Source organism: Glycine soja, chromosome 20 (assembly GCF_004193775.1).
Source record: "Glycine soja cultivar W05 chromosome 20, ASM419377v2, whole genome shotgun sequence".
Lineage (NCBI taxonomy): Eukaryota > Viridiplantae > Streptophyta > Magnoliopsida > Fabales > Fabaceae > Glycine > Glycine soja.
In genome coordinates this window covers 36683441-36704935 of record NC_041021.1, presented here as the reverse complement: position 1 = coordinate 36704935, position 21495 = coordinate 36683441, and the positions used below count along the sequence as shown (strand labels likewise).

Below are 21495 nucleotides of genomic sequence, written 5' to 3'. Positions count from 1 at the left end.
TAGCTAAACTTTCCACAAAACTGAATGCAATTCCCCTTGCAAGAATTCAGCGCCAGCTCTATATAAGTGACTCCTGTCTCTCCTTTTTTTAAATGTCGATATCTTATAAAAAATTGTTATCTTTATTTTTTTTTACACATTTACGATGAAAATGAAAAGAAAAAAGGAAAAATAAGATGGGAAAAGGGTATATTAAAAATCATTTAATAAATTTAATAAATTTAATAAAAACAATACTATTAACTATATATTTGAATTGATGTATCGTAACATTAAAAAATGCTTAACAAACGGATCAAATGTAGTATTTAGAAATAACAAATTAATTTTACACACTATATGACATATATAAGAAAATATTCAGTAATGCATTATTTTATGTGTTAATTAAATATAAAACGGTAGAATAAAATTAATGAGAAATCAAATACAAGGTTTGAATATCCAAGAGAAGTGCTACCACATTTAATATTCAACAGGGCTTCAAACAATATTATTTTCAAAAGAGAATACATCAAAAGAACCAAAACATACAAAGAGTCAAAAGCCATTAGGTACTCTCTTTAAGTCGTTTGTCCAACATTTATCAAAAGACAAAGAAGCTAATAAATGAGCTGACTTATTTGCCTAATTGCCTATCAACCTGCATGAATTAAGTGGAAACTTTAGAAATGCTCCAAATGTTCTTTCTAGTCCATCACTGGCACATGGTCAGTTCTGGATTTCCAAACATTGTGTTAAAAGCATATATTATTACCATAGTATAGTAGGATTGTCTGATTAGCCATCATCAATCTGTCGTAATATTGATTAAGCAAGCCTAGAGCAAGTACTTTGGCAATATCCAGAGGATGAAAAAGAAAGTGTAGAAGACTAGCCGCACAAATAAGTGAGTAGCATTCCCATTATAGGTAAGTCTGTAATGCCAAATCATTATAGATGACTAGCAGCACAAATAACTTTATTCATACAACTAACCATTATTTACTATGTAAAAAATAAAAATCATTACTTAGGCTCCGTTTGTTTGTGACGACATAAATAGATTTGGTGCAAATGGAATTGAGTGCGGCTTGTTTGGTACAGTTGATACATGTGAGAAATAATTTTGAATTGAGGGGAACTCATAAAAAGTCTTTTCTACCCTTAGTTTTTGGTTTTCTTCACGTGACACAGAGAAAGAGACAAAGAGTCATAGGTTGTACTTACTACTGGAATTCAAACGCAATTGCTACTAGATTTTCGATTTAAGGTAGATTTGGATGTTCGTTTAAAATATAGTGTACGAATTTTAAGATAAATTTAATGATTCATAAATTTTATTTTACAAAAGAGTTTAGATGTTTCTCAGAAATGGAGATTGACCCAAATCTAGATTTGCACCAGAAATAAGCACTTTAGAAAAATTGATTAAATTGCTACAAACGAAACTAATTTATAGGCACTACTATTACTACATCATCAATTATTCAATTTACATAATTTTTATTTTTTTATAAGTAAATATTAGTTGTTAGTTTTTTGGTTAGAAGATCAGGATTTGAACCCATAACTTTATTTTTCTTTATTCTTTTAATTCTTCAACCCTCGTTATCAAGCACCAAATCAATCTTATAATTTTTATAATTCAATTTACAAATCTTATAAGGTGATCAATAATTGATTATATTAAAAAATTTAATGGGTTAAATTAAATTTTGGCATAAATGTGCATCCAAGGTTGTAATAGAAATTTTTCTTCATTTATTAAATTCTCTCCTTTCTTTTCATTCAAACTAAACAACTCATCTTATTTCTACCCTTAATCTAAACAATCAAATATTCAACTTTATTTTCACTCTTTCTCTTTTTTAATCATCTATCTTCTATTTATAATATTTAACTTTAATGACTGTATTAATTATATCAATTATCCTTGCCATTTAGGGGGTATATTGGATTAAGATTTCAAAGGATTTTAAAAGACTTTTTTATGATTAAAAAGTCTTCTGGTATTCAATCAAGACTTTTATAAAATATAAACAAATCTTGTAGTATTCAATTAAGACAATAAAGATTTTTTTTTCAGGGCAACAAAATCTGTTGGTATTCAATTGAGATTTCTTACCACTTTTAAAATGTCTTTTGGTATTCAAAAGTAAATAGATTTTGATGGATTCTTTTGTGGAATGGATTTTGAGAGACTTTTTAGTTAGAAATACACATAAAATACTCCTCCAACAATCTCACCCAAACCCTTGAGACTTTTCATAATCTTCCAAAGACTTTTTCTTCTCCTGCCGAACAAGACACAAACCACTACCAGGTTCATTCTCTTACAACTTTTCAATCAATTTTACCTATTTTTTTAATGGCAATCGATAGTCAATATTGTTCATACTATATGTATATTACGCAAATCAAAAGAAAAGGGTGTTGTATATGCTTCAAGATTTCGTATTCATATTGTTTTCAACGTCCAGGCAATGAATATGCATCAAAAGAATGACAATTGATATGCATCAAGATTTCATATTGCTTTTTTTTAGTACTGTATATGCAAATCAAAATAAAAAACTCTTTTTTTTTTCTGTTTCTTCAACTTGTTTTTTTACAACGTCCATTATTATTATTATTATTTTCTTGTGTTATTATTAAAATGTTAATTATTAATGTGTTATTATTATTTTTTTGACAGCGTGTTATTATTATTATTATTGTGTTAATAATTTTTTAATTGTTATTGTGTTATTATTATTGTTATTTTGTTAATAGTTTTTTTTTAAATGATTTTATGATATATGAGTATTATTTTTATGGAAAATGCTAACATGTGCCCTTAAGACACTTGTTAGTGTATTATGTATAGAAATTTTGTATTGAAAGTTGTGCAATTTACTTTTTTAAAAGTCAAAAATTGTTGTTTTTAAGACATAGTTACTATTGGAAGTATCCTTAACATGTGCCCTAAGTGCGCATGTTAGCATGACCCTTATTTTATTATTAGGTAGTTTTTTTATTGGTTTTTCTATTGAATTGTATATTATTCGGGATATAGTCACTATACTTTTGACAATTAGGAAACAATAACTATTTTTGTCAAATAACTAGTTTCTTATATATATATTAGCGATCAAATGGGGGATTCACAAGAAAATAACAAAGGAAAGAGTAGAGACAAAGATAATTATGTATCTTGGACTATGGAGGATACCAATGAGTTGTTGCACCTCTTGGTGGATGCTATGAATAGGGGATTGTGTGATGCCAATGGGTCACTTAGCAAACAAAATGTAGAACGAATAATACTTCCTCAACTCAATGCAAAAACTAAATTCCCTAAAACTTATAGTCATTATTTGAGTCGGATGAAGTGGTTTTGAAACCAGTATAACATGATGTCAACCCTTATGCGCAACAACTCTGGCTTTGGATGGGACCCAATTGGAAAAACTTTCACTGCTCATGAGGATGTATGGAAATATTACTTAAAGGTGAGCTAAGTTCATAATCTTTTAAATATATTAATAGTTATAAATTTAGTAAATTATAATATTTGTAGTATATTAACAATGATTTTTTTTTTAGTCTCACCCAAGTCACAGCAAACTTCGAGGAAAAAGTATGGTTGATTATGAGTATTTGAAGATCGTTGTTGGGGGTGGAGTTTCTAGCGGGAATAATTCTATATCAGTCGATCCAGATGATACTGATGCAACAACTTTTGAGCCAGAAAATAGAACTGTTGGGATAGAAGAATTTTCATATGATCCTAATAGTGATACATTCATAACACCAAATAACTATGAACCAGCATATCAGCCTCCATCACCAAACCAACCAGATTGTCAGCCAGAACACTCGATATTGTGTAATCCGCAATACATTTGGCCGATCACAATTTGCTACAAGTGAAAATTTTCACAAGATTTTGAAAGCTCTGAACTCATTAGCACCTGATTTAATGGTTAGACCAGGCTCAACTGTGCCTGCAAAAATAAGGGAAAGCACAAGGTTTTATCCTTATTTTAAGGTATGTGATCATTATCTAATTATAACAAAATTATAATTATAATTGTGATTATTATAATAATATTTATGATTATTGATACACACACTTTAGGATTGCATTGGAGCTATTGATGGTACACATATTCCCGCATCAGTAAAAGGACGAGATGTAAGCAGTTATCGTGATCGTCATGGAAATATATCACAAAATGTATTAGCTGCTTGTAACTTTGATTTGGAATTCATGTACGTTCTTAGCGGGTGGGAGGGTTCAGCACATGATTCCAAGGTGTTAAGTGATGCTTTGGCAAGGAAGAATGGACTTAAAGTGCCCCAAGGTAAGTATTATCTGGTGGATTGTGGATTTCCTAATCGACGCAAATTTTTAGCCCCATATCGAGGTGTACGATATCATCTACAAGATTTTGCAGGTCACGGTAATGACCCTGAAAATGAAAAGGAATTATTTAATCTTCGGCATGCATCCTTAAGGAATGTGATTGAGAGGATATTTGATATTTTTAAATCGCGGTTCACAATTTTTAAGTCAGCACCTCCATTTCTATTTAAAACACAAGCAGAGCTTGTGTTGGCATGTGCAGCACTTCATAATTTTCTTCGCAAATAATGTCGTTCTGATGAATTTCCAGTGGAACCTACTGACGAGTCTTCATCTTCATCTTCAGTGTTATCAAATTACGAAGACAATGATCATGAACCCATTGTTCAAACACAAGAGCAGGAACGAGAAGATGCTAATATATGGAGGACTAATATAGGTTCAGATATGTGGAGAAATGCTAATAATTAGGCGAACATGAAGTGAGAATCACTTTGTTATTATTTTTTTAGGCAATAATGACTTTGTTATTAAAAGGTTTAAAATTTCTATCGTTTTTATTTTCTTTATTCAAACATTATAATTTATTTATCATCTTTTTCATTCACTTTTGTAACTTCCGTTATTTTTTTGTTTAAAATGTATTAATCTTTCAAAATCTTAAAAATCCATAAAGTACTTTGAAATCTTAAAAATCTGTGTTAGAAATCCATTAAAATCTTGGGTTAAGAATCCTGATTGTAAAAAGTCTTTTAAAAAAAAGCTTTTAAAATCCCACAAAATCAATACAATCCCACATAATCTTTTAAAATCTTCAAGATTGTTTTTGTCAAAATATTCTCTCAAAATCCCAATCCAATACACCCCCCTTAGATTTTAGAGGATGTTTAGTAGGAGATAACTTTTTAGTTTTATGGGAAGCTTACGAGGTGTTTGGTAGGGGGAAAATTTTGAGTTTCCTGAGAATTTTGGTTGAGAATCTTAATTTCCCATTTTGGTATTCGTTTGAAAAAAATAAGATGCCTGGGAAACAATATTTTTCAAAAATGTTTTTTTAACAAGTTTCTTATGAAAAATTTCTCATGGGAGAGGTGAGAATCTTACTTTCCTTAAATTTAATTTTTTCGGTGGTCAATCAAATAGATTTTACTCATTCCAAAGAAACTTGATTCACAAAATTCATGATTCATGGGCATTAAAAAACTTATCTCCTACCAAACGCTCCCTTAATTTCCCATATTTGATATGCATTTTAAAAAAATAACATTCATAAGAAAGAATATTTTCCTAGAATATTTTTTAATCAGTTTCTCACAAAAACTTTCTCATAAAAGAGGTGAGAATCTTACTTTCTCAAATTTAATTTTTTTTATTATAGTAAAAATATCACATTATTTTTATTACATTATATAATGTGATAAATAATTAAAATAATCGATAAAAATATGTATAACTATTTGATTCCTAAAAAACTTATTTAAAGATTTTTAATAACTAACCAAACAATTCCTAAAAAAGATGAATCTTAGGATTTATGATTTCCAAGAATTATGATCGTTAAATATGATTTTTTTTTTCCAAATGCTCGCTTTATCCGATTTTGAAGTTGAGAAATTCAACATGCAAAAGTTTTATTTTTAAGCAACATCCAATAAAAATAAAGTCCCATATCAACAAACTCTTGGATTCGTAATGCATTAATAATTAGTGATAGTGCATGTACTGTCATTTCCCGTACAAGTTATTTTAAAAACATTTACTAATTAAATTTCTCTCATTAATTTATAAGCTTTTCTCAAAACATTACTTTAGCTCCCTTGGGCCATGACTTAGCCCATGCTTTGTAATTTGTCTTTTCAATCCTTTGTTCACCAAAAAAACACATTACTTTAGTATCGTTTGAACTTATAAATTACAATTTAATATTTTTTTTAATTTTTATCTCAATGCTTTAATAATTTTCTTCATTTATTTCTTTCTTTAATATTACACCATTTACTTTAATAAAATTTCTCCTTTAATATTGTACTACTTATTTTAATTATTATGTTTTTTTTATATTTTTAATGAAATATTTAATCTTTAAACGAAAAAGATAAGAGATTAAAACTAACTAAATAGCGCAAAATCAAGAGAAGCTTGCAGACAAGGTAGTCATGATTTGGAATAAGTATCACCAAACAAAATTCAAGAATTAGCATTTTGACACACCATCTCTTTCAGTGTCCCCGTCCAAAAAAAAAAAAAACCCGTATAAAAAATGAAAATATACCACAGAAAATTGCAACCTATCTAAAAAAGGTTTTGTTTTCTATTTAGAGGACAGGAAAGGAAAGCACTTTGAATCTAATAACTAAGATACAAAAAAGTGTGATAGAAAATACGTTCGTAGCATCTCTTGTTTCACCTAATTGATACATTTAAGGATGAACTTAGGCAAATTTTTTGTATGGGGTTACTTTTAGAAACATATTCCCGAAATGAGTCTGTTTCTAAAGTAATTCCTACATGGTGTCCTTTTTTTACGTGGAACACATGCAAGTCGCAGGAGGCATTGGTGCGTTTCGTGACGACGTGACACCTGACACTGGTGTCATCAGTGCTGTTAGCGCGTTGCAGGAGGTTGGACTCGCCAGTCAAACTGGCGAGTTGAGGGTAGGGGAGTTCCGAGGGTGCAGGCCAGCAGAGGCCATTTTCGAGGGTTGCAGTCTGCAACACGCAGAGGTTGCAGGATGTCGCCAGGTTCAATGGCGATTTGGTTGGGCAAAAGCGCCAGCACCAGTAGCGATTTGCGTTGCTTGAGGTGCTTAAATCCCCCCTCCCCCGTAGACCATTCACGCGAAAAAAACCACAGAAAAGAGAAGCTTTTGCTGGTGTTGTGCTTGAGCAAAAACGAAGAAGGGTTGTTGCTGGTGTTTGTGTTTGAACAAACTTTGCTTCATTTGTAATTTTTTCAGTAAGTTTGTTTAATTATTTTTTTATTTTATTTGTATTCTGATGATAATTAGTAATATATGTTATTAGTTTTTTTTATCTTAAGTTAGTTTTAGTTAAAAATGATAAATTAAATTAAATTTGATAATTATAGTTTTATACAGTACATTTATTTATAGATTTAGTTTTAAATAATATTAGGTTTAGTTTTAGTATGTTATTATTTGTGTTATAAGAAACATTAGATTTAGTTGATTTGTTAATATTATTAGTTTCATTTGTTAATATTATTAGTTTGAGTTCTTAATTTTATATAGTAGATTAGAATTAGTTTAAATTTTTTATAGGGTAGATTAGGAATAGTTTTAGTTTTAGGAAATGTAAGTTATTAATTTTATATGATAGATTATGAATACTTTAAATTTTTATATGGTAAGTTAGGTTTAGTTAAAAAAAATTATATAGTAGATTAAGAATAGTTTGACGTTTCGTAACTTATTAATTTTAGATTAGGTTTAGTTTAAATTTTGTATATGCTATATTACATTTAGTTTAAATATTTGATATGATAAATTTGAAATAGTTTTAATTTTTATATGGTAGATTAGGTTTAGTTAAAATTTTTTATATAATACATTAAAAATAGTTTTAGGTTCCATAAGTTATTAATTTTAGATTAGAATTAGTTTAAATTTTTTATATGGTACATTACATTTAGTTTAAATATTTAATATGATAAATTAGAAATAGTTTTAATTTTTATATGGTAGATTAGGTTTAATTAAAAAAATTTATATAGTAGATTAAAAATAGTTTTAGGTTCCGTAACTTACTAATTTTAGATTAGGTTTAGTTTAAATTTTTTATATGCTACGTTACATTTAGTTTAAATATTTTATATGAAAAATTAGGAATAGTTTTAAGCGAATGGATTGTCTCTTTGAAGAATTACAGATATCCATTATCTCGGTATATCCAATATGCTGTTGAGCCATACCCAAGGCATTAAGCAGTCTAGGATAACTTTGATGCAAGATATCTATAAACTAAAGAGATAACCCACCAATTGATATCAATATTCGGCGTTCTGATACACAAGATCCTCCTAAGAGGCGAGTGTAGAGCATACTAGCTGTTGAGAGTTTCAAATGATAACCATTATATGAATCAGAGTTTCAAAGAAGAGAGAACTTTTAGAAGAAAGACATTTTAGTAAGAAGAGAGTATTATTGGATTTAGTGTGTCTTAACATACAGACTCATCCTCTTTATATAGGAGAGGATTCGAAACTAACATCCAAAATCTTATCCGTGAAAAGATAAGATTATTACAACATAGAATCTACTTTATTACAGATAAGATAAGGTTGCATAGTCACAAGATAAGGCAACCTTTAAACTACTGACACGTGGCACACAACTAGGATAAGATAAGGGTTATCCTTATCCTGAAGATTACTCTCTCTACAGCACACCTCTATACAGCTGTTTTCCAACACACCTCTGTACAGCTGTTTTCCATCCGTCATTAGTCTGACCGACCTGTAGTCGGATCTGGTGGATAATGACAAGTTGTAATTTTGCACCTCTGATCTTGTAAGACTTCCATATACCGGGTGATGATAACGGTATTTCTTCTTATGCAGTAAGTCTTCCATTAATTGAGCATTATAGTCTTCCCAATCTCTGTTTAATGAAGAATAATCATTAGCTAAATCTTCTATCTTTTGAAACACTGGTTCTGGAACATAAAACTCTGTTCTAATTTGTCCATCATCAGTATTCTGGGGTATTATCCTATCAGTAGGATAACTTTCTTTTGGCCTTTGAGATGAAGTTGGCAGATTTGGATCTACAGTTTTGTATAAGTAATTATTGATCTCAAAGAGATGCCTTGCTAGCTGATGACGATAACTTTCTTCCAAGGGATATGCTTCAAAAGTTCCCCAGACTTGAGCTTCATTTCTAGACCAGAGTTGTCCTCGTTCCATGAAATAAGGACGATGAATGATTACAATAGAAACTAAATTCTCTAGGTCTTCTGAAATTCCTCTTTGTCTTTCAATATCTAGAATTTGCTTCAACTTCATACGCCACCATGCCAAAGGGGAAAACCATTCTAACATTGTCCATAAAAGATATTCATCTTTGTATGGATCTGTCAACATGTTGTATGTCATCAAAGGTTTTATGGCGATGGGAATTGAATACTGCACTGTGTTACACCAGATGGCCCAGATGGTTGGTTCACACAAATCCCACCCAACATCACAGAACAATTCAAATATACCTCCAAAGGGTATTTCAGGGTTAAATATTTGTGCTGGGGTATGCTTGAATCTCATGGTTTCATGTAGAAAATGGAAATAATGGGACTTAGCATATTCAAGGATTTGTGCAGGAGTATGGGTGACTAATCCTGGAGGGAACATCTTAACAGTCTTGGTTGTCTCTGATAATGGTTTTTCCATGAATATAAGTGGGAATGAGTGAGTGAAGGTTATTACCTTAACAGTTTTGTGGGTTGGTCGGGAGAGAAAATCAGGAATCAAATTATTCTTCCCTTTGATGTGTTTCACACAAAAATCATATCTAGAGAACCAATCCTTGAGCCTTAAGATTTGAGGATCTGGTGGCATCTTGTTTTTGAACTCCAAGATTTTTGGAAATGATGAATTATCCATATGAACCTGAAATTGATGTCCCCTCAAATGAAAATCAAATTTTTTGATTCCATTTTTTACCGCCAAGGCTTCTTTGAATGTGGTGTGATAGTGCTTTTCTGCTTCCTTGAATTGTCCACTGGCATGGCCGCAATAATAATTCTTCTCTTCTTCTTGTTCTATCATGATAGCTCCCCAATAATGATCACTTGCATCAGTTTGTAATATCCTCTGGCCTGTTCCAGGGATCTTCAACGCTGGGGGATTTTGAGCAATCTTTTTTAGTTCTTTGATAGCTATTGTCTATTCTTCTGACCATGGAGAAGAGTTTTTCTTCAAAAGTCTGGATAAAGAACTAGTATATTGGGCTGCTCTGGGGATAAAATCTCGGATATAATTTACAATTCCTAAGAATTGTTGGATTTGTTTAACCGTGAGATTTTCATCAGGAAAGTTTAATAGCTCTTAAGCTATGTGAGGCTGAGGCTGGTAGGTACCCTGGGAAAAATGCATCCCTAAGAAATCAATCTGGGATTGGGCAAGCTGGATCTTTCTTTCTGAAAGCATGATCCCATGTTGATCTGCTATTTCAAAGAATTGGTTCAACAATTTTTTATGAGAGGCAATATCTTTTGAAAAAAGGAGAATGTCATCTATGTAGACAAGAGTGTTTTCCAGAATGGGTTCAAAGATTTTGGTCATGGCTTTCTGGAAGAGAGAAGGAGCTACTTTTAAACCAAAAGGTAAGACTGTCCATTGATATTGAGCATTTGGGATACAGAATGCTATTTTGTATCGATCTTCTGGTTTTAGGCCAAGTTGCCAAAAACCTGATTTTAAATCAAACTTTGAAAATAAGTTTGATTCTCTTATCAAGGTGGGGAGAGATGAAGCCTTTGGGATAAGGAACTTATCATCTTTAAGAAAATGATTGAGAGGCTTATAGTCAATGACTAACCTTTTCTTTCCCCTTAATTTTTCAGCCCTTTTTTCTACATAGAAAGCTTGGCATGCCCAGTTTGACTGAGTTGACTCAATCAATCCTTGCCTTAGCAGATCATGGCATTCTTTTCTGGCTGCTTGAAGATCTGATGGTGTCATCCCTGGATGAGTTGCTTTTGTTGGATTGATATCTTCATTTAGCTTAAATAGCAAGTCAACTAAGTATTCTTCATTTTTCCATAAAGGATATGGATGATTGAATTCTTCATGACTGTCTGCACACAGGGAAGAAATTTTTTGTTTAAATTCTCCAACTTCTAGAGGGGCTTCTGCTAAAGAGAAGAGCCTGGTAGTTTCTGAGAAAGGCTTGAATTCTCTTTTGAACTTGATCTCAGTAGAATGTATTTGGAGTCTGTTGGCAGCAGCATACACATCCATTCTTATGAGTAGATCTCTATCAGGCAATTTGCTTCCAATCACCTTGGTCCAGATGATACAATCCGGGAAAAACTTGGTACCTATAGGAGCATGTGTTACTAGGTCAGTTCTGAAAACCTTTCCATCGGCCGCTACAAAGTAGGCCACTTCATTTTTCCAACATTCTTGTGGAAGGATATCTGGATCCATCATCGTCCTTTGAGCTCCAGTATCAATAAAGGCAATAACTTTAATTGGTTTTTCAAACTTCTTTGCCAACACCTGAATTTCAACGCATGGTTGAGGAATTGCAGGCTTGATCGATTGTTCTTCTTGTATGGAGAAGATGGGAATTGGAGGTGTTGAGGATTCTTCATCAGAAGAATCTGTCTGGTTCAAGGCAAATTCGGTCTCTTCATCTGGCTCGCTCTGTTCAGAATACAAAGATTCTATATCTTCATATTCACCGATTTGGAGATGAGAGATTAGTCTGATGGCTTTTTGTGACTTTTTTGGACAATTTTTTGCAAAATGTCCTGTCTGGTTGCATATGAAACATCTTTGTCCTCTGGATTTTCCTCTCCTATGGCTTCTCCTGAAAACTTTAATGGCCTTTTTTTCTCCTTTGTTTGGGTTTGTATAGCCTTCTTTTTCTTCGGCGAGTAGTGACAAGCTTTCTCTCTGCATTTGATCTCCAAGTAAGGTTTTCTGCAAGCTCTGGTATATTTGGCTTTTCTGTTCATGATGTCAGAGAAATACTGGTGTTGCCTGCATAATTTGTCAACGACCTCCAGAGTAAATTGGTTGGTGGATTTGTCCCATAGACATGGTCGAAAAATCCATTTGAGCGGCTACTACCATCTTGTTTAACTCTGGTTGTATCTCTTCTGGTAATGATGCCACATATGTATTCTTCAAGCTTGGATCATTAAGACCATTGAGTAGATAAAATCTTTGGTTCATCCTTTGGAAGTGTCTGTCTAAATCTTTTATTTTTAAAGAACAACACCTCATCTCAAAGAATTCTTGCCTCATCTTTCTTTCAATGATTTTTCCTTCTCTGATAAATTATTGATGGAGAGTTCCTAGAACAGCTGCGGTAGATCCTAGTTCATGGAACTGATTTTGACGCACAGCTCCTAGATTGTGGTACCATTCCTTCAGTGTTCCCGTCATTCGACAACAAAATTCTTTAATCACTTTGTAAGGATCGACATCTTTCATGAATTTTGTGTCCAGCCATGCTCCCATCTCGATGAGTTTTTTCCTCCACTCCCTTGGAGTAGTATCATCAAGGGTAAACCAGGGTCCTGCATTTGGCTTGGAAGATGAACTCTTAGAAATCACTGGTTCTTCTTCTACAGGTGAATCATAGAATGGTTCTTCTGTGGAGCGCATCATCAATATATTTGAGATGTCCATGTATCCAGTCACTTCTTCTTCATCAGAGTAAGATCTTTCAGTTTCTGACGAAGATCTCTCAGATTCTGTTTCAGTTTCATCAGTTTCCTCTGAGGCTTTTTGCTTTTGTCGAATCGAAAACTGGGAATATAGGTCTTGGGAATCTTGAAAGTTATGAGGGTCATTGTTTTGAGTTTCTCCCATTCTTGTAGGAGATTCAGTTGACTCTGGGGAAGAGATATTTAATCTTGTAGATTCTTTCTTTGGCATCAGATGCTGCCCCAAAAGTAATCTTTCTCCATTCTTCTTCAAGGCGAACAATTTCTTTGGAAAGTTGATGGTATTGCTTTTTCATCCTATCAGACAGATATTGTAGCTTCTCATCATTTGTGCTCACTTGGGTACATATCTTGTCAATCTTCTCATCTATCTTTTTCAAGAGATGATTTTGAGCTCTGACATTATCTGTCTGCAAGTTTAAGACTTCTTCGGCCTGACTAGGGCTTTTGAGCTTTCCTTCTGGCCCTACTTCTGTCGGGATTATGTAGGGTTTGGTTGAAACTTTTGTCTATAAATTATAAAATTTAAATTAGATAACAATTAAATTTTTTATATTACGTAAGTTGTAGTTATTATGAGTTTCATATAATATGTTAAAATTAGAATAGTTTAACGTATTTGAAATAATTAATTTTGTATGCTAAATTATTTTACTCGTAAGTATTTTAAGTTATTAATTTTGTATATATATATATATATATATATTGTTTTAATTTTTAGCCGCAAATATAAAAATTATGTTATATATTAAAATTTATATTTGTATGTATTTTAATTTATTTGTAGAATATATATGAATTAAGTTATTTGTATAATATATTTTGTTATTAAAATTAAAAAAATAATTTGTTATTTATGTAAAGTTGTGTTTGGATGTGATTTAATTTATTTGTAGAATATATTTAAATTTCATTGATTGTGTAATATATTTTGTTGTTGAAATATTTAAAATTTGAAATATGAAAAATATTATTTGTTATTTATTTGAAATTTGGAGAGTATGTGTAATTTTTATAATTCATTTTATTGTATTATATTTTATTGTGCAGGATCAATGGCATCTTCGTCGTCATGTGTATCAAGTATACAAACGAGGTCTGGTCCAATTGAGGGTGACGTTTTGTGGATGCAACCCAAGCATGTTTCAGAACATGTTTGAAATGGGGAAGCAGACAAAAAACTACACATCAGACGAGCAATGCCGACGTATCAAGGTGAAGAACAAATACCAGAGGAAATTGTTCCTCTGCTTTGGCAATGTGGGTTTTATTGGATAATTAAGATGGAATACCTAAAGATAAATGCGGCCTTAATTAGTGCGTTCATTGAAAGATGGAGGCCCGAAACCCACACGTTTCACCTGAGATGCGGAGAGGCTACCATTACTCTCCAAGATGTGTCAGTTTTATTATGTCTTCGTACTGACGGGGCACCACTAATTGGTTCAACAAATCTTGATTGGGCCGACTTATTTGAAGAATTATTAGGAGTCAGACCACAGGAAGGCGAACTTGAAGGAAGTGTTGTCAAATTAAGTTGGCTGGCTCACCATTTTTCTCACATAAATATTGATGAGGGTAACGTTGAACAATTACAAAGGTTTACCCATGCGTGGATCCTTCGATTCATAGGAGGTGTCCTCTTTGTTAACAAAAGTAGTAGCAGAGTTTCTTTAAGGTACCTACAATTTTTACGTGACTTTGAACAATACAGCACGTATGCGTGGGGACCTGCCGTGCTTGCGTATTTATATAGAGAGATGTGCAGCACCGCCGATTACAAAGTTAAATCAATCAGAGGTATGTGCATCTTAATCCAAATGTGGGCATGGGAACGATGTACGACTTTAGCTCCAAAGAGGACGCCTCCCGTCATAGAAAATAAACCACTCGGACACAGGTTTGTCATATAAAAAATTAGATTTGAATTAAAAATATTTAATGGTGGAACGTGTTGACAATGATGATTTCATTTTTATTGTAGGTGGCTGCGACGTGGAAATCAGCATATTGGCAATGATGATCTTAGAATTTTCCGTCGCAAATTGGATCTAATGAAACAACATGAGGTAAGAACATCGTAATGTAATGGTTAAATGAAATTTTAATATGTTATGTTTGACTGAAAATTGACAAGTGTGTTGTTATATGCAGTTTGTCTGGGAACCATACACAACAACTGTGATGGCAGCGTTGCCTCCAATTTGTGTGGTTGGAAGTGTAGCCTGGTTTGCGGTGGTGCCACTGATTTGTTTCCATGTTGTTGAGTGACACCAACCTGATAGAGTTTTACGACAATTTGGATTGCAACAACATATTCCCGGGTTTCCTTCGCAACCGCAGAATCTCCATGGCATAACGCTCAAAGGCAAACAAGATGAGAATTGGTTCCACCTGTTGGCCCCAATCATTAGTCAGTGGAACAATGCAGCTGAGTTTAGGGTCAACGTTTATCCTCGACAGGAGGGCCTACTGGGTCTTAACTCGGACTACATGGTGTGGTATAGGCGTAAAACAAAGATGTTTGTCGACCCAAACAATGCAAACACAGCTGCATTGATATTTATCTATTTTTCAATGTTTAACTTCTAATTAATTTCTTAAGCATGAGCATTAATTTCTTGACGCTAATAATTGCAGGGTGAAGTTGTGGAGACTTTACAATATATGGTGTCACCACAAGGGAGGAACACATGGACAGTTGATGATCTCGTGCCTTACGTGGATAAGTTAGCGATTATATCTGAAGAGCAAGAGAGAATCACTGAGCCAGTGTCACATGGTCCAACATCAGAGCGTGAATTCCCAGCACAAGAGTTTCACATTCTTCAGTTAAGTGTTGAAACTCGGGGCATAGGCAGACGAAGGGAGCCTGTTGAAGCGGAACAATATTCCCAACAAATGATGGAGCGTGGTCATGGAATGTATTACACGCCAACAACATTTTTCGAATATCCTTCACAGATGTATCAGTATCCTTTTGCAGGTCATCATACTGATACTTTTGAGACCTCACATTCGTTCGGTGGTGTTGCGAAAACACAACCTCATTTTTCATGGCCCACTATGACTCCTTCACAGCAGCACGATGCCCCCATGGCAACACCTAACGCCCCATTTGCTCCGCAATGGAATGTACCCGGAGCAATACCTGATATGGGCGACTTATTAGGTGTTGATTTGCGTCAGGAGTTTTCTGCAGAGGCTGAGCAAGCAGAAGCGGGATAGACAACGCGGTGGCAGAAGAAATCCTGATCGTCAAGCGCGAAGATGGGATCGACCATGTGGCACATCCTCACGACATCACGGACACCATAATGACTGATTTTGATGTATCTATGTAATTTTGTTGTTGTTTGTAAGACATTTGATTTTAACAATTAATCTATCACATCTCATTTATTATGCCTTACTAATGTATAGAGTTTATGTGGCGCATCAAACTATAATAATAAACTAAGTTTACAAATAAAACTAAAGTAGACAAACAAAAAATAAGTAGTTTCAGTAACTAAAGCCGAACACCAACGCGATATGTTCTCCTTTATGGTTAGGGGTTTAGGGATTAGGGATTAGGGATTAGGCTTAGGGGTTACGATTTAGGAATTAGGGATGTGGCTTAGGGCTTGGGGTTAGTGTTTAGGGGTTTGGGCTAGGCTTAGGGTTAGGGCTTAGGGGTTTAAGGCTTAGAGTTTTGGATTAGGGGTAACGGTAAGGTTTTAGGGTTATGGTTAGTGCTTAGGTTTGGATTAGGGGTTGGGGTTAGGTTTTATGGATTAGGGATAGGTTTTAGGGTTAGGTTTTATGGATTAGGGTAAGGTTTTAGGGTTAGGTTTGATGGTTAGGTTTTATGGATAATGGTTAGTGTGGCCTAGGGCTTGGGGTTAGAGCTTATGGGGTTTGGATTAGGGGTTGGGGTTATGTTTTAGGGGTAGGGTTAGGGTTAGGGTTAGGTTTTATGGATAGGTTTATGGATTAGGGTTATGTTTTAGGATTAGGTTTTATGGATTATGGATAGGTTTTAAGGTTAGGTTTTATGGATTAGGGTAAGGTTTTAGGGTTAGGTTTTATGGTTAGCTTTTATGGATTAGGGATGTTTCCTAGGGCTTGGGGTTAGGGTTTAGGTGTTTGGGTTAGGGTTAGAGTTAGAGCTTAGGGGTTTAAGGGATAGGTTTTGGATTAGGGGTTAGGGTTAGGTTTTAGGGTTAGTGTGGCCTAGGGCTTGGGGTTAGGGTTAGGTATTTGGGGGAGGGTTAGGGTTATGGTTGATGGGTTTAATGAATAGCTTTTGGATTAGGGGTTAGGTTTTAGGGTAAGTGTGGCCTAGGGCTTGGGGTTAGGGTTAGGGCTAAGGGGTTTAGGGATTAGGGGTTAGTGTTAGGATTAGGATTAGGGATTAGGGTTTAGGTATGTGGCTTAGGGCTTGGGGTTAACGGTTACGGGGTTTGGCTTAGGATTAGGGTTAGGGTAAGGGCTTAGGGGTTTAAGGCCTAGGGTTTTGGATTAGGGGTTATGAGTAGGTTTTATGGTTATGTTTTTAACTAATGAATTCATGGAACCCCACAAATAGCTAATGTACACAAACCAAAATAAGTAATGTTTTTAACTAACAAATTGATTCAACCCTAGAAATTCAATACATTCAAGAGAACTTAAACAAATACAAGTCACTCGACTAACATACATAAATCAATGATTTGAACAACTCCCACGCTCAGATTGCATTGGACAGCGACGCCTGTTATGCCCTTCGGCTCCACATCTACTGCATTTTTGTCAATGCTCAAATGGTTCGACCCAATCCATATCATTCCTTATCCTTGTTGATTTTGGCCGACCTTTCGCACGAATTGTAGTTGGGTCAGGGATAAGTGTCCATGTGTCATTAGAAGGAGGAATAGCCGCTTCATTCCCAAGAGGCCACCATTGTGCGGAGTAAGCTTTTAAGATGTGCTCATTTGTATAAACAACATCTATATATTGGTAGTAGTTCAGGCTCACGTAACCACAAGCTGCAATGATATGTGAACATGGATGGTGAAGCGCAGAATACCTTCCGCATTGACAATAATGACCATTCAAGTTAACTACCCACTTTTGTCCGCCACGTTGCGTAATAGGATTGAAGGTCTCCTCTACTTCAAACCTTGTGGAGTGGATGTCATACACGCGAACGATGTGCGAACAAGCTTGTTCTTGATTTTTTCTAAGTTCTTTAACAAGCTTTGAACAATATACTTGCCCTTCATTTAACTGTCTCTGGGCTTGGCGGCCACGCTCAACAAAGTACTTTCGACACCTACTGTACGTTGATTTGACCAATGCTGTTATGGGAATGTTGCGACAATCCTTCAAAACCTTATTGATACATTTTGAGAGGTTGGTTGTCATGTGGCCATATCGACGTCCTTCTCTATCATAAGCCATCGTCCATTTTTCCTTTGAAATGCGATCAATCCATGTTGCTATGGCTGAACTCAGTTCACGAAATTTTTCTAAATTTTGATCAAAAATGTGCTTGCAAGGAGTGTAGGCTGCATAAAATTAGTTATGAATAACAATTTCAAGTATATATGAAAGTTAAATAAACGTGACCATCAAATATGAAATCTTACTCAATTTCTTCAACATTTCTTTTTGTTTTGCATTATTGAATTTCCAATTGAAGTTGCTTGCTATGTGTCGCACGCAGTAGACATGATAACCGTGGGGAGGTTGCCAACCAAGTGCTTCATTAGCGACAATGGACTTTATACTTGCGTGTCGATCAGATATCAGACAAATATCATTTTTATCTGTGACGTGTTCACGCAAGTGTGCCAAAAACCATGACCACGTTGTCGACGTCTCACCTTCAACCACCGCGAATGCTAGAGGAATGACACCACCATTTCCATCTTGTGATGTGGCCATTAAGAGGGTCCCACGGTATTTTTCGTACAAATGTGTGCCGTCAACTTGTATTATTGGCTTACAGTACTTGAAAGCCTCTTTACATTGGCCAAAAGTCCAAAAAACTCTATGAAACTGACGGTGTTCGCGACTAACCGTATTCCTAACGATAAAATCGTCATGTAGTACTTGAAAATATGATCCAGGAGAATGATTTTGCATGTGTGTTAGCCACGACGAAAGTTTCGCATATGACTCATCCCAATTGCCCTATTCAATTGCAATGGCTTTCTGTTTCTCCAACCACGCTTTTTTGTACGACACCTTGTATCCAAATTCACTGTTAATCCTCCCTTGAATAAAAGAAATTTTTATTGATGGATCTTCTCTGACCATGCCTGTCAATAACATAACAAAATTTAAATGACAATTAACAAAAAATGAACATAATATGAACATAAAATACATACCTACTACACAAGTGACAATTAAATCTGAATTAAGTTTCTCGTGATCTTGTGTCATGGTCATATTCAGACATGTGTGTGGTCCACCCCATTGTGTGACTTTCCACGTATCTGTTTTTTTGGATAAAATTGCCCTCATATAGAAAGGGCAAGGACACTCTGCATTTTTATTCAAGCAACAAACCATATACTTGTTCGATTTGCTTTCAACAACTTTGAAACTTTGATGCACCTTCATAACATATTGTTTGACTGCATTTTTGACCGCATCTTTACTATCAAATTACATGCCAACATATAATTCTTGGCCAACATTAACGGTCGACAGCATCTCCAAACCGCAAATGTCATCCTCATTAGGATAAATCCAATTGATATTGTTATAATGTAAAGCATCATTCCAAAATGGATTTTCAATTCGTTGTGAACCTAACAGTTCAAAATAAAAATTCAAATAATACTTATTTAGCATTAAATTCAAATGTCATAAAATAATAAATGTATTGTCTAATTTTTTAATTCAGCAAATTATACCTTCTGCTGGATGAACAATTCTTGCTGGTTGAGGAATGTCGGTGACTTCATCGTCTGTATCAGATATACCGTCAACACTGTCATCTTTGTCTAAAGACTCTTCAACGTATGAGTTAGACACAACATAATCATCATCATCATCGTCTTCGTCAATATTTAAATTGCTCATATTTGTTGGCGATTGTGTCTCATCATTAGATAAATAATTTCTACATGATGTAAGCGAATTTGCAGAATGAAACATTGAACCACTAGCCACATCCTTTTCTATGTATAATTCCAGAACTGACATTTGGTCTTGTTGTTTAAAACTTTCCAGCATCGTTTCAACGTCTTCATCATCACAAATTTGCAAGGCAATATATTTTCCTGACACTAAAAATCTACAGCTGATAGCAGAAATAATTTCATTATTTTGTAACTTTACCTTATCTCCAATTTTTTTCTTCAAAGCATTGAAACTAATTTCACGTTTAATCTGAATCGCTTTTTTACTGCTTTCAAATATTACACCATCATTGTCTTCATATACCCTTCCATTGAAATACAACACTGTTATAACCGAATTCATCGTGTACCTACAAAAACAATATTTTAATACGTCAAATAAATTATAAAATAGGTATCACAAAAAGTCATTACTGGAACTTCAAAATAAAACTTTATTTTAAAATAAAATTTAACTTCAAATCAATTTCACATTAAGACACTTTTAAAAAAAATTACGATTTCAATATAGTAATTTTAAACTAATCAATATGTAATCAAAATTATTAAGTTTAAATAAATTTCACATCAACACACACTTAAATAACACAAACGATTTTATTAAACTTTAAATCCAAACTAATAAAATGTAATCACAAAATGTCCCTTTATTGGAACTTCACATTCAATTTTTCTTTTAAAAAAAATTTAATTAACTTCAAATTAATTTCATGGGACACACTTAAAAAAATGAACAATTTCAAGATAGTAATTTTAAAGACAAAATAAAATAATTCATGAATGAAGTTAGTAGTATAAATAATTAAGCTTAACAATAATAAATTCAAAATGAAAATAGATAATTACAAAATTACTACAAATATATTAAAATAAATATGATACGAGAAACAACAAAGCATCATCAAATAACACTTTCAACTTGAACGCTTATAAATTTTTAACACACCGACAAATGAACCTAATCTAAGTAAAAAATACTACAACTTCATATTAAAATAAATTTCGTACTCAAAATACTTACTTCAAATAAATATGATCTACAAATTTTTTTAAATGAAAGTTCAAACGTTCATCAATTATTAACACACTAATAAATCATCAACACCAACCTAATCTAATTAAAAAAATACTACAAATTTCATATTCAAAATATTTTATTTTCATTGATAAAATTTTCTTCAAATAAACATTATTACATAATTTTTCTTTTATTTTAGAAATTTAAACACACACTAACATGTCTATGGAAAGTCTATGAAATATAAAAGTTACTTTAAAAAAAAATTTCATACCACAGAATTTTGATTGCCAAAGATGCCAAAGGAAAAAAAGTTGCAGAGGTATTCTGAAGCGCTGAACAAATGCTGAAATGGGAGGTGTATTTAAACACCCTAAAACGCCAAAGGGAGTGGCGTTTTCTACTTATCCTAAATCGCCAACACTACTGGCGTTTTCTATGGTACAAAAGCTGCCCTCTGAAAAAGCTGAAAGCTGACATAGCACGGAAAAAGCTGACCCTAGGATGGTGGCTCCAAGTTGACCAGCAACTTCACTCTGCATGGCCAAAGCGCCAGTGCAGGTGGCGATACCACTGGTGTCGCCAGTGGCAGAAGCGACACTGCCACGTGT

The 21495-nt window shown here is 33.6% G+C and overlaps 2 protein-coding genes across 2 annotated transcripts; both read left to right on the top strand.

Moving 5' to 3' along the window:
- Positions 1–3374: 3374 nt before the first annotated feature.
- On the top strand, positions 3375–3894 carry LOC114402064 (uncharacterized protein At2g29880-like). Its single transcript, XM_028364603.1, has 2 exons — positions 3375–3473; positions 3568–3894. Exons 1-2 carry the CDS (start codon positions 3375–3377, stop codon positions 3892–3894), a joined length of 426 nt encoding a protein of 141 aa, XP_028220404.1.
- LOC114401351 (protein ALP1-like) lies at positions 3838–4672 on the top strand. The gene is made up of 2 exons (XM_028363860.1): positions 3838–4012; positions 4103–4672. Exons 1-2 carry the CDS (start codon positions 3944–3946, stop codon positions 4616–4618), a joined length of 585 nt encoding a protein of 194 aa, XP_028219661.1. The 5' UTR covers positions 3838–3943; the 3' UTR covers positions 4619–4672.
- Positions 4673–21495: the final 16823 nt, after the last annotated feature.